The following is a 15,012-nucleotide window of genomic DNA, read 5'->3' on the forward strand; positions in this document are numbered from 1 at the left end:
TTTCATCACTGTTATTTTGAATATGCTGACAGAGAAAAATATTACCAACATTTTGAAGAAAATTATATAAAAACCTGCCATACTCTGTAATAAATGTAGGGTGGAACTTTGTTTCATTATTAATAGGTTTTGTAACCTGTTCAGGTCAAATGTCAGATTACTCAATTTCTTTCTCCAAGTTTAAAAATGAGATTTCTGTTTAATCTGGGTTGCTATAAGCATACACTGAATTTAAATCCTCAAGGCATGTCTGTTCAGCAGTGAATGAAATTATATTTGAATTCCTCATAGGTGAGAGATGGTGACCCATGATTAATGAAAATTAATCTGATTGCCTACTGAAACCTGAGAAAAAGAACGAGCAGGATATTTTATGCTAGCCAAGGGAGTTTCTTCACCTTAACTTTTTAAATAATTGCTTGGATTATTTTTTATTTCCCTAGGACCTATTGCATATTAATTTATTCTAATCAATTCAGCATAATTATATGTAAAGGAAATGAATATCTATAAATGTTTATTATTCTATTGATTAAATGCATGTTGGTGCAGATGATTCAGCTACCAGTTGAACTACATGGAAGGTATAAAAAATAACACATTCAGATAATAAAACATGCTACTAAAACAGTAAATTATGTGATCATCTAAGCATACAGCTTCCTAGAGAGAAGAGTATAAAGTAAATTTAGTCACATTTATTCCCATGGAATCCTTAATCATGAGATCCTTGCCTAGAAAATCTGCCTGTCCCCTTTCTGTCATGTCACAATGGAACTGACACTTCATGCAGAGAGACATGAAGTACTTTAAATGAAATCAGAAAACATCTCCACTTAGAATCTTTAACTAGTGTCTGGGTTCTGGGGAAAATCCTAAAGAAAGAAATGAAGTTGAGCCATGAGCGCCTCTGAATAAAAGGTCACTTATATACATTTCAAGCTGAGAGGAATGGCAGACACTCCAGAATTAACTGATATAAACTGCAAACAAGCCTGTATTGCCTGTCAAGGCCACAATCATCCATTCCCACTGTTCATGTGCACCTTACACCAGAAATTATGGAAGTAGTTGTGTTTGGTAAGAGCAGAAAAACTTTCCTTCACAAAAGGCCAAAGACACACTAAATCCTTTAAGAAAGCAAGAGGTCTCTTTTTAATGCAGCCTGGATGGTTGACAAAAGAAGCCAAGGAGAAGAGTAAATTTCAGAGGCCACAAACATATTCTCTGGTTTTACTAGGGAAGGTATTTATGCACCTGTGATCACAATGATATTACAATACCAAAGCCTCACAGTCGTGATCAAATCTTTAGTACACTGATATGTTACGCTCCAGTTCCATCACTTCTGTTATGCTCCAGTTCCATCACTTCTACCAAGACTTATCAAGAGTTCACCTCAGAGTCAGTGTAAGTCAACCTTCACTTGCTGTTTTCAGTATGAGAGATTTTTCCTAAAACATTATTCTTCTGAAAATTCTTATATAATTGAAGTTCATCTTCATCAGGCATTTTGATCTGTTGTACTATCAGCTCAGTTGTGCACTCTGTGATTTTTTCCTTTGAATTTAACTTTATATTCTGTATTACAGTATAAATAACTGCAGAATGCTGGTGCATATCACTTTATAATGCTTATATTACACAAGAGATCAATATCAGAAAGCTCTAGTTACCAGCTCATCTCTTATTAAGATTGGATAGACATTTCAGAAGTATTATCTTGATTTAGTTCTTGCAGTATCTAAAATTCTTCTAGGTGGACCATGAATTGTAGACGTCATATTCATGTTTGTTGAATCCCAAATCACATTAGAGGATTTGATTCAGTTGACTTATACACCCCTAGGAGTTTAGTAGACAACCTCAATAAGCTTCACTCATGTGAAGATTATTAATACTGAATAAACATGTATAATTATTAGAAAAAACCTTATCAGGGATTCAACTGTTATTACTTGATTAATATAAACTCAAAAATCAAAAATAGGAAAAATAAAGATTGTCTTCATAAAATAGTAGAATTAAATATTGTCCTAAAAAAATCACAACATTGAAAGCACACAATGTTCTACAAATTATTAACCATCTCATAATTTATGTTAATGCATTGCCTCCAGATTTCAAGCGATTCAACAGAGGAAATTGTAGCACACAGCAAAGATTCATAGTTCATGAATTCCTGCTGTATTTGGGAACAAGTTCTGCCACTTGATATAACTTTACACCTCTTGGAAATAGTGTGATCTATCTACATATCCATTACATACCAAGAATGAATTATGTAGGCATTATTAAGTATTAATCTGAAAGGGCTTGTTGAAAGGGCAAACAGTCTTGTTGTTCAGTAGATTAAGAATAAGTCATGGTGGATGAAAACTGAAACAATATGGGGCACTCATGTGAGGAAGTGACTTTAGATTTCCATTTAGTCAGTAAACATTTTAACCATTATCTTATTAGATAATATGAGGTTACCTCCTTTGCTGTGTGTGCTCAAGAATAGGTACACCACGTCACTAAAGAGAGATTAAGTCCATAAATTCATACTAGAAAAGCTTATTTGCTTAATTCTGAAATTAAACTTGTGAATTTCATGTTCTAAACTGATCAGAGTCTTCTCCAGCATTTTCCATGCAGCTTCTATACAGTGTACCGACTTACCATCTCTATACCACTCAGCACGAGGCCGTAGTCTTTTCAGCTCTGGGGTGACCAACACAGAACACTTAAGGGTCAGTGTTTCACCTTCAGTTGCAAAGGTGACTCCAAATTTCTCCAGAAATTGGACATCAAAATGTGTGAAGCAAACATCATGTGACAGTGGCACTATGCATGAAAAAATGAAAACATTCTTAAGTAAATTGTAGTTGGCACAAGCAGATTACTGTCTAATCTGAATAGAAAATGGAACTCTCTAGTATAATGTATTCTGATCAAAAGATGCAAATGAGAAAGAAAAGCATCTGGACAGCTCATATTGGTATCAGAAAAAACAAGTTATATTTAATTTCCTCATATGTAAAACATTATTATGGCTCTTAATAATGATAAGGGTATATAAACTACTTAAGCAAAAATTTTATAAATTGCTTACAGTGGAAGGGCATAATCCCAGCTGGGTGAGGCTCTTCACTCTCTCTGTACCCTGTGAAACACACAATAAAGATTCAACAGCATGAACATGATAATTATTTCTTATTTTAACCATAAATTAGTACTTACTTCTCACAACCACAGCACAATTAGTTGATGCCTGCCCGTGGATATTTGTTGCAACAGCTGAATAGGTAGCAGAATCATCGAAATCAGCTCTGAGAATGGAAAATAGGGAAATAAATGACTCGGTGCAAATACAAATGCTCTTAATGATCAATATTACAAAACAAGCTGTGCAAACACTGAGCAAAGTTCTTCACTCACACTAAACAGAATAAGTTGATGAAAGACAATCAAAAAGCTGGTTCTATGTTTTTCTATGATTTTATCATGGATTAATGTGCAGGTTGCAATGACTTGAGCAAACTGGAGATGACCTTTAGAGAATGATCAAAATAAGAGAGCTGGAATATACCAGTGCGGCTATTCTTTTTCGCTATGTAACTATGCTCTTAATCTGTCTTGCCCTTCTGCCACATACTTTAGGGAAGATACATGGAATAAAAGGATGTGATGCTTGCAGAAGTACATTGCTCTACAGTGATTCCTAGGAAGTACATACTGGCTTTTTATGCCTCTCATACCTCCTAGGAAATGCAAACAAAACAAAACAAAACAAAAACAAAAACAAAAGGAATCCAACTTAAATTGTGGCATAAAGATTTTAGTTTATTTTGTTAGTGACAAAATTTATCTATTATGTAAGGAGAACTTAAAAGAAAACAAAATTTAAAAAAATAATTACTTCATGGCAAATAGTGCTCAGTGATGGAATGTCTCACCTACTACGTCCTCCCTTGAAGGAGAATTTACGCTAGCAGATATATGACCAATTAAGATACTAGTCCAAACCTTTTTCTATTAAAGATGTGATAAACCACAAGAAATATTGCTTCAGTGGGTATGACATAAAATTTAAATAAAGGAAAGAAAACTAATTCTTTATTTGCACATGCATTTTTTGTGCAATTACTTTAATTTACAGTTGAAGTAAATTTATCTGTGTCTAATAAGCATAAAAATCACTGACTAGAAGCATTAAAAATATTTTAGACTCCTTTTTGTTAAAACACAGATTTAGATAGAATGAAATTTCCTCAAAAAAGAATATTAGTCTGTAGGAAGAAACAATTTTGAAAAAGTTGGAATATTTCATTTTAATATTTCATGGAATCATTGAATGGTCTGAGTTGAAAAGGACCACAATGATCATCTAGTTTCAACCCCCTTCTATGTGCAGGGTCGCCAACCACCAGACCAGGCTGCACAGAGCCACATCCAGCCTGGCCTCGAATGCCTCCAGAGATCGGGCATCCACAACCTCCTTGGGCAACCTGTTCCAGTACGTCACCACCCTCTGTGTGAAAAACTTCCTCCTAATATCTAACCTAAACGTCCCCGTCTCAGTTTAAAACCATTCCCCCTTATCCTATCACTATTCACCCTTGTAAACAGTCATAATCATTTCAGAATGAACATTTCAGTTCAAAAAGATATTTCAGGATTTACATCTGCTTTATTTTCAGAAACATACTAAATACTTTAATATGAAATATTCTCATATATTGGTTTTTAATAAATAAAAATTTTAATTTGGCTAAAGTTGATATCTTTTCTCGAGCTTTTTTCCTTTAAAAATATATTCATGTCAAAGAAAATTGTCAATTTTTTTCCTATTTCTTGGAATTTCTAGTATGATTAGCCATCAGTTAATCAGAGCACTGTCTGAAATATGTATAATTAAATTCTGCTTCTGTGTATTCCAATGCATTTGATGGAGATCCTTCAGTAATTTCCAGTGACGATACATAATGTTCTACACTTGTGCATTTAGTTTCCTCTAAGAAGAATTAATGAATTTGTATATTCTTGGCAACTGCCAGATTAGAGGGATGAAACTGTGCCTGTACTTGTCTTCTAAGAATTCTTATATCCCAGGTGTGAAAGAAGAAGGAATGCATAAAAGTGTTTGAAGTAAATTGTATAAGAGAATGCCAATCTGGGGCCATGTAGTACTTGAGACAGGCACATCAGACTCCTTTTTTTCAGCTCTTATATATATTCTTGGCAGTGTCAGTAAAAAATGATACTTTCTGTTCTGTGATACCTAAAAAAAAAACTTGATGAAAGCTCTATAAAATTGTGGTTTAACTCTTTAAACGAACAGGAGTAACAGCTCCTCCTAGAGGCAAATCTTCAGCACACAATTCACAAAACATGGCATGCTACCAAGTCAATCATACATTTAATTATCAAAGACAGAGGAGTGACTCTTAAGATTAACCCACTTATCCAGAAAGCCTGGAGTTAGAGGATGAAACCCATTATCACTCTACTGCAGTCTAGGCAGGAAAAAGTAAGTCTGAAAAGCACTAGAGAAGAATTGAAATAATAGGCTAAATGTTACTCAATATTTCAGAGATTTCTGAAATTATTTAAAAAATATCAATACCCATTCACCAATCTACATAAAGCTAAAATGATTCTGGACTTAGCTGAAATCTCTTGGAGTTAGTGAAATTAACTTCTTATTAACACTAATTTTTTTTTTTAGTATCCCAGTTTCACTGTATTAATATTTGTGTTATGTCAAAAGTGAGTTAAAACTTTAGTGCAGTTTTTTTTTCCTAAATCATGCTTCAATGTCTCTTTGTTGAAATGTACATAACTTACACACTGTTCTCAGCTCAGTACGGTGCCTTGCTATAATGAAACAAGCCAACAACAAACGAGGCATCTCAAGAAGTTTTTTCAAGGGGCATTAGATAATTGACTGTGGTAGAAATCTGAGGTGTAGAAGTCACTCTGCACTACACCTGTTTTAAAGGAAATATATGTAGTACATAGTATGCAGTACATACAGTAAGATATGTAATATACAGAGATCACCCTGCTTGAACAGCCCTTGGCATGTATTAGCATGTAACAGCTCCCAAAGGACTGCTAGGCACAGCTCAGGAGACAGCAAGGGGCTTTTCCCAGGAAGCATCCTGGTTGTAACTGCTCTGTCCTGAAGGATAAGAGAATTAGCTGCGTGGCTGTCATCCACTGCACACCAGGAGAGCACTGTAGAAGGGGATGCATTTAGTTCGTTATAGAAGGACAGCAATTCCTAGTCACCAGTGGCAGGTAGTGCCATAGCATACCCTGCAGACCTCATCCCTTGATACATGCCCCATAAAGACTTCCTGTTCTCCAGGCCACTGTCCAGGCCAACCCGTCTAGAGACCTATAGAAGTGTACTGCAACTTCACCAGCCTTCACCTCCAGGCTTCTCCAGGAGACATGCTGCAGGGCCAGTGCTGATCCATCCCCAGCTGCACACAGTTCAGGCAGCTCTCAGCACTGACACCATAATGGAGTGATGGATGGCTGCCTCATCACTGCTGTACCAGGCTGCTCCCGTTCATAAACAAAGCACTACTTCAGGCCTCTCTCAAATACTACTTAGCTGCTCTTCAACACAGTGAGGTTAATTCAACTATCAGTTTAAAATAGCCAGCATCTGCTTTCACTGTTGGCTTCATTTTCCAGCAGAATAGCAGATGAAACAATCAATAGTAATTAATTTCTATAAGAATCACTCAGGATTCAGGAACTGAAACATAATTTATTAACCACAAATTGGCATAGAAATAATTAAGAAAATAGAGAACAAATGTGAGGCCACATTCTGCTTGACCACTTAAAGCATCAAAAAAATCAGAAAATGAGGAAGCAGCATGAATCAAATATCTGATTAACTTTTTGATAGGTATATAGCTGTGCTACTGTCAGTCCTTTCCCCATAACTTTGCAGTCTCATAAGGAACAGCAAAATGCCTCTATGTATTTTGGGTCTCCAAGGTAGGTAGAGGAAAGAGAATATAACCATAAAAGTCTCCAGAACAGACAGAAGAGTCACAAAAGGATTGTTTCTTTAGCCCAACCAGCTTGATGTATTAAAGGACCTATCGGACAGAATTGTTTAGATTAGTGATGGTGTGAGAACTAATTTTATAAAAGGATGGAGCACGCTTATTTTTTACAGTACATTTTCTTTTATGATGAGGAACAAGATTCTTGTTGTTATTATGAACATACTGATAATAATTCCCCAGTCCAGGCATTTTAAGAGATCCTACTAATTCTATCCATTTTCTGGAGGTCACTGCTTTGAAACCATTTTATAGTACTCTCCCATAACCTCTAACTGAACTCAGGGGGTAAATCAAACCATCTTAGATAGCCTCACACTCAATGGCCTGCCTTTAAATTTGATGTTGGAGGTATATGGGGTTAGTAGGTTAGCACCACACAGCGCATTGGCTTGATACACGCAAGTTGACACAAGTCGAACAGGATGGCAAGGTACATCAAGTCCTAATTCTCCTTTGGTGCCAGATAATATTCAGATTGAGGATTACCTTGGAAACTACTTCCTTTTCTGTGAATATAAAAAATAGATTTCCTAGATACACCACAAAGTGCCCTGAGTCAAGACCATTTCTAAACTGTACACCACTTTTCCTTGCATCATGATGGAGAACGTATTATCTAACCTTTACAAAGGTCAGTTAAAATATGCTTAGAGTACATTTAGAAAATATGAGGTGTGAGGGCACCTCACACATGTTCCAAAGTACTAATAACTTTTGTGAAAATTAAATTGCCTTCAATCCACACAAGTTTCTGCAGCTCTTGTGGTTGTGAAGGGAATATTCCCCAGGCAGATACTTCTGTTTAAAATGCATATATTCATTTAAACATAGGGATTGAGACTAAGATAACATTTTTGCCTGAATTAGAACACAACTTAGTGCATGTCAAGAGCAGGAAGCATAACATAGTACATTTCAAGAATTAAAGTTGCCTCCTTGAATTTAAATGACAAAATATTCAGCATTACATCTATATGATACCAAAATGTGGAAATACTCTGCAGGATCACCATCTCATATTCTGATTCTCTAGGCAGACTGAACCTGATGGATTCTTTTCAATTGGTTAGGTTTTGTTCTTACTGAATAGAGAACCTCTGTTTTGAGGTTGACACTGTCTCATGCCCATCTCATTGGCTCCCAGCTATTGCAGCTTATAGAGGAAAGTGACTGACAGGCCAGAAAATTACAGATAATTTCATTTGGGGAATATTGTTTGTATTTCTGCGATGAAAAAAAGAACTGAAGCATATCATACCTGCTGCCTATACATACACTGGCAGCGCATACCTGCAAGGCGCCAGGACCTGCAGCCTATCACCACACAATCAACTGTATGCAGCTCCAAGGCTCTGCCTCCTGAGCTGGAGAAGTACCTTTGCTGCAGTGCCTGCACTCTGTCCTGCTTCCACCCACAGCAGGAGGAAGGGCAGGCTTCATTCTGTAGTTCCGGCTTAAATTATTCCAAGCCTTTTGTTCCTAATCAAACTAAAATAGCACTGTACTGACTGCACAGTGTCATTTATTAAATGAGAATAGTTAGAAAAGAAGGTTCATTCAATTTTTAAGCTTTTTTTTTTTTTCTTTTTTAAAGCAATGCTGACGATGCTTAGGAGCCGAGTGCTCGATTAGGGACTAGCTCTGCCTTCTGGCAGTAGGTATTACACTGCACTCTACTGGCTTTGCCACGCATTTTCACTGATGGAACCACAAACCCTTTCTTGCTGCAATTAGAAGCATTTTTAAGCAGTGAACTGGAACAGGAAAGGGAGATAGCCCTAATGAAATATAAAACACTGCCAAATTTTGAGATTGTAAAAGTGGCAGTGTGCAACTGCACCACACTGACATTGCTCTGGAAAATCAAACTTCTTTCTCTGCTTATCATTTCTCATCAGTTCATCTGCCTGCTCACTGCAGGACTTTTGGAATACTGGGAGCATGCTACTGTCCGCTCTATACTCCAGTCACCATATCAGAATACATAGTATAGCCCTTCATGGTTGTGTAAAGCCAAGTGATTCATTGGAGAAGCAATTTGACTTTCATATCAGTGAAAGAACTAGTCCATGCATCATAAGAAATAAAAAAAAAAAGAAAAGCACTAGAGAATAGAACAAAAACCTGTGGCTATACAAATAGCATCAACTAAGAAATCCAAAATGTTTGAATTTAAAGTACTGAGATAGACACTAACATGTAAAATATTTTCAGCCATGCTATAGAGAAACAGAGTGTACTAATCTTTTCTACCTCTGATAGAGAAATATTTTACTGTATCATCTGACTATCTGTAGTTAAATCAAATGGAATAAAGAAATAAATATTAAACAAGCCCTATAACTGTGAGAAGTTCAAAACTTATCATGAAAGCTCCATATCCCCCTTCTTTACTGCATAAGGGAAATCTTGAGCTCAGACTCTGAAATGAGAAAGGTTATAATGAGCAAGAGAGGGGAACTGTACGGTAATTATAGTGCTTAATGAATGTAGAAAATGTGGTAAACTGAGCACAAAGCATCATGAAAATAGGAGACTGAGAAATGAAAATGATCTTCTATAGACATGGGCCCTCAAAGACAGCAAATACGAGGGATGAAATTGTGTCCAGTTACTGTTTTAAGTTGACAAGGTGACGTCCTGGTTCTGGCGCCTCAAGAATTTTTCCACTGGGATCAAGGAATACTCATAGGAATAAATATCACACTTGCATCAGAAGGAAAAGTTCACTCCCTGAGCTTCCCTGAAGCACTAAAAAGGTAGCCAAGAAATTCCAAGGCAGTTCAGAGTGGCTGTGGATCAGATGATATGCAGCTCAGCACTTTGGTATGAACAGCTGAGAAGAGCACAGCAGTGGATAGGTGGAAAATCCAAACTGTTCTACTTCTAGGAAAAAAATAGTGCTACAAATATGCATGCATACAGATATTTATGGAAGATCCAAAGTGAACTGATAAATGTTTTTACTTAAAACTTTAGTAATACCTATTTTAACCAAATACATATAATTTGTCAAATACTAGTACATATAATAAAAGCAATAGAAAAACTATCAAAACATTCTTTCATTTCCCACGGGTTGATTTTCCAACTACTGGGAAGCACTAAGAAATTAATGGTCAAGTTTTGAAATCAAATAGATCAGTAATTAAAAATTCTATTTAAACTTAGACCTTTTTTTACGTTGATGAACTGTGTAAGTCTATGGTAAATAAATCATAGCTTTGGGTCTATAATAATAATCCCCCAATAGTCTTTTAAGTGGAGAAGGGAGATCTGTCAGAGAGCACCTAGGTGACCTTAGCTAGCATAAAAACCATGCTACCAGACAGAACAGAAAAGGAACAGAGCAACAGTAGTTGAAGAGGGCAGCTTAACTGAGCATGAGTGACCACATATGAATACACACAGATCTGTGCCTAGTAAACAGTGGATGATGATGAGTGGGGGTGGACTCTTAAGTGTTTGCCAGTGAATGACTCTAAGGTATGTCTGAATAAGTACAACTCTATCTGAACAATCCCAAAGGTGGCTGTGAATGTTGTCTACATGACTGATAACCAGTAACGGAAGACAAAAAGGTACCAGGGGATTATAAGATACCTCTGATGTGATGGCTACAGATGCTCTAAAAGCACTATCCTCACTGATTCTCGCTTCCTCAAAAAGCAAATTACACTCTAAAAGTCAGAAAAGAAAACTGTGCTACATATTGAATGTCGGGACTCACCAAGCAGCAGCTTATTAACGCTAAGCAAGATAAACACAAGTACAATCATTTACTTGCATTAAGTTACCCATATTTTATCTATCACTCATTGCCACACAGATCCAGACAAGAGGAGAGCATTTTTCATTTTCATCTGCTGCAAGGGAGAGGGTTGCAATAGAGCAACCTGTTTTTCTCTTTTAACCTCACCTCCAAAAGTAATGCTGGCGAGATAGAACTAGCTGTGATGAGACATCTCACAGATACAGAGAGCAGCCAGGAAATTACTCATGTCCTGGGATTGAAGGCTGTGAGTATCTTATAGGTACTTACAAGTACTACTACTCCTTTAGAAATCTCTTAAGAAGCAATAACAGAGTGGTTATGGCTGAGAACTTCTATACAGGGATATGCTTCTCCTGTCCTGAGCTACAGAAAGTTGAAAAGTCCAGTTGGACTTCATTTCAGAAACAAAGACAAGCATTCCTTCCCAAAAATAGAAAGAATTATGCAGTTATTTTCTCTGCTCCGCTTTCTCACAAGTTCAGGGTCTCTTCCACTGCTGACAGGTAGACAGACAGAGTAGAAGATGAAACATTTGATTAGATAAGGACTAGCTACAAATATTCCAGCTGTTTGACCACAGCTCATATCTAGAGAAGTTTAAAAGCAAAGGTCTTTTTTGTGCCTCTTCTCTAGATATTCATTTTCTTTTTTGAATACTGCTGTTATATCTTCATTTTACTCTGGCATTTTATATTTTATAAAAAGAATTCGTACTAAGTCACAGGCAACAGGCAACATTTCAGCTGTTTAGGACAGCCTGGTATGAGTGTTAGTTTTAGGAAGATGTTCTATACAGGCATTTTCTATATTTCAAGATTAACATCATTTTGAAAAACACAATAAATTAAATTAGATTTTTCTTTCTAAGTTAACACTTCCTTAGTTCTCAGAGAACAAATAAATGGAGATCAAAAGGAAATAGAACCCGCCATATAATAAAACAAAAACCAATAATTGTGTATCTTTGCCATGGCCAGCAGAATTTCTAGGTAACTTAAAGAGCTTTGTCATGAAAAGAACATAAAATACACATTTTTCTACTTTGATTGCCAAGAAAACAAAATTATAACAAAAAAAAAAAAAACTACTTCGTTCAGCCACTTACATCTTCCTTACTTTTTATAGACTGTCAAAGCTAGAAAATCTAGATAGATAGAAATATCTACTTTTTCATTTTCAACTCATTTTCATGACATAATATCCAGCTATTTAGTGAACCACGTCTAGCCTAAATTTGAGAGAAATGTGATGAATGTGAATAGAGTATAAAAATCTACTGTACCTGTTTATATGCAATACATGTACTCCATATTTGTTTTCAACAGTGTACTTTGCTGGATCACTTGCTGGCGTAATCAGTTCCTCATTTTTGTACCTGACAATCAAAAAAAAATGAGTTAATTAATAGCAGCTTCTATTCATTGCAATGATTTGGCTGCTTTTTACATTCAGGAATCATTTTTTATAATCTGAGAACTCTATACATTTTCTCTGTGTATTTTCCAATATTATGTGAATAAATACAATTCAGGCCACAAAGGTGAAGGAGGACCATTGCTGTAGTAGATAGTGGAAAGGAATGTACCCAGACTAGAAGACATGGCAGTAGAGAAAGACAGGATGTTACTTGAACTTTCCAGTCCACTAGCCCTGACACAAGATGGGAAGCAAACTTTGATCAGAGTAGAGCACTTCAGCTCACAAAAGGGAAATAGCAATTGGGTAAGATATTCACAGTTCAGTCTGTAGCTCTGCCATATACCAGATAGAACGTATCTAGACAGGAGGGCAGCTTCAGAGTCTCTACATTAATGTCCACCTCAAGAGGGGCTGACACAAAGCAAACACTCAGTCTGTGGCAATTGCCTATGACAACAATAGTGCTGTGCAAGTTAACCTGGGCCTAGTTTGTGAACTTTGCATATTGTGCCATTTTCTACTTCATCTTCAGGGAAATGAATGGCCAAAAAGACTGGAATGCTTTCCACAATCTGCCTTCTGAAATGCTCAATTTTGCTGCTCTTCGCACTGCGCATGGCCACTCAGCAAGCTTTCCACCCACTCTTCCCACTGCAGTGTCAAGTACCAGGATAAAACCCATACATGAGGATTACGAAGTGTTTTTAAATAGCCATTATGTTTGTGACGTTTATCACTAACACCATAAATTCCCAATGGGAAAAGCTAAACAACATTTTTAGAGGCCTGGATAAGGCCAATTTCTTACCACTGAACAACAGGGGAGGGAAATCCTTGTACAGTGAAGCAAAGACGCACAGACATCTTTTCCCAGACAGTGTGAGATCTCAGGCGCACTAGGATTTCAGGAGCTCGACTTATTTTTTCCTCAAAAGCATGTCTTTCCAGAGCCATATTTTCTTCTACCTGTTAGACAAAGGAAACCAATAGAAGTAGGAAAAGAAAGGAAGCATTTAGCACTATATTCAAATAGACTAGAAGATTAATCTCAAATTCACAATATCAAAAAATGTTAAGTCATTACTAATATTTGAAACATACACCTAATTTTTAGTATATCTTACAATTGTACTTGGATAGGGACAAAAAAAACTATTCAGTACTGTACCATTCTTTGTATAGCAAGTCTATCCAGTTGTTCCCTAGCATGGTGCCTGGCCATGTGAATCTCTCTTTCCAAAGATGACAACTCACTGGCAAATTTGATCCTTTTTTCATCACTAGCATGAGACTTTTGTTCATGAGTCCTGTAGAACAAGAAAAAATGTCAGATAAGAACGATTAATATGAAGCTTTAAGATTATTAGTTACACACATTAGTCATCTAAGGGCTTTGAAACCACATCAGGATGGAAAACTTAGTTTAGGAATTAGCCTACCAGTCTATGAGTTCATCCTAGTGAGCTTGTGAGGTGCATATGACTATGGCATAGACTGAATAGTTGGGCAGAGAGGAACCTGAATGAGGTTTAATGCAAGCAAGTGCAGAGACTTGCACCTGTAAAGGAATAACCACATGCATCTCTACAGGTTACGGACTGGAGAGGAGCTCTGTGGAGAAGGACCTGGGTGTTCTGGTGGACAACAGGTTGGCCAAGAGCCAGCAGTGTGTCCTTGTGGCCAAGAAGGTCAATGGTGTCATGGAGTGCATTAAAAAGAGTGTGGCCAGCAGGTCAAGGGAGGTGATTCCCGCCCTCTACTCTGCCCTGGTGGGGACACATATAGACCACTGAGTCCAGCACAGGGCTACCCAGATCAAAAAAGACAGGGATCTTCTAGAAGGAGTCCCGTGTAGGCTCACAAAAATGATAAATGATGATGATAAAAAGATGATAGATGATTTCCAGTATAAGGAAAGGCTGAGTAACCTGGGTCTGTTCAGCCTCAGTAAGACTGAGAGAGGATCTAATTAATATTTATAAATATCTAAAGAGAAGTAGGTGGCAAATGGATGAGGCCAGGCTCTTTGTGGAGGTGCATAGTGATAGGGCAAGGAATAATGGTCTAAAACTTGAACATAGGAAGTTTCATACTAACATGCAGAAGAACTTTTTTACAGTAAGGGAGACGGTGCACTGGAACAGGTTGCCCAGAGAGGTTGTGGAGTCTTTTTGTATGGAGATATTCAAGACCCATCTGGACACCTATTTTTGTAACCTGCTTTAGGAGGGGGGTTGAATTTGATGATCTCTTGAGGTTCCTGCCAACCCTCACAATTCTGTGATTCTTACACTGTCTTTCCCCCCATATATGTTGTGCCATAGCTTCATATTTCTTGGAAGCAGGCATGGTCATACTGTCCTGACACTCCACAGCCTTATTCAAGATCAATAACATGATTGGCTTCACTCTGGCTTTAACTTTCCTTCCCATGGATACAATAAGGCAGAGTAGTGAAGGCAGGTTCTGTGCCTACGTCATATTATGATAAAAGTTGTGCCATGCTTCTAGTGTGTCCCTGGCTCTAGCACCTGAGAATCACTTCTAGATCCAAGGGCTGCATCAAATGTCCTCACCTGACAGATATAGACCAAGGAGTTCACAAAGATGTGATGAACTGCTGCATACACCAAAGTTATCCTTGGACAGGGGCAAGCAGGACATGCTACAGATAATGCTAGTAAAAGACTCTCTTGAGAAATTTGTTGGTTTTAAAAGGGTTAGTGAGCCACCTGGGTA

The 15,012-nt window shown here is 37.1% G+C and overlaps 1 protein-coding gene across 1 annotated transcript in view; it reads right to left on the reverse strand.

The window, feature by feature from the left end:
• The window catches only part of MYOM2 (myomesin 2), a gene marked incomplete at both ends in the record, with an annotated part of 66,002 nt that overhangs the window by 48,677 nt on the left and 2,313 nt on the right, over nucleotides 1-15,012 (reverse strand). The window contains 6 exons of the mRNA XM_079550376.1: nucleotides 2,665-2,829; nucleotides 3,098-3,148; nucleotides 3,226-3,314; nucleotides 12,137-12,229; nucleotides 13,082-13,239; nucleotides 13,442-13,580. Of these exons, the coding sequence (XP_079406502.1) occupies nucleotides 2,665-2,829; nucleotides 3,098-3,148; nucleotides 3,226-3,314; nucleotides 12,137-12,229; nucleotides 13,082-13,239; nucleotides 13,442-13,580 (695 nt within the window). The remainder of the gene's footprint in view (nucleotides 1-2,664; nucleotides 2,830-3,097; nucleotides 3,149-3,225; nucleotides 3,315-12,136; nucleotides 12,230-13,081; nucleotides 13,240-13,441; nucleotides 13,581-15,012) is intronic.

The sequence above is a fragment of the Tetrao urogallus genome, assembly GCF_951394365.1.
Source record: "Tetrao urogallus genome assembly, chromosome: 2".
Taxonomy (NCBI): domain Eukaryota; kingdom Metazoa; phylum Chordata; class Aves; order Galliformes; family Phasianidae; genus Tetrao; species Tetrao urogallus.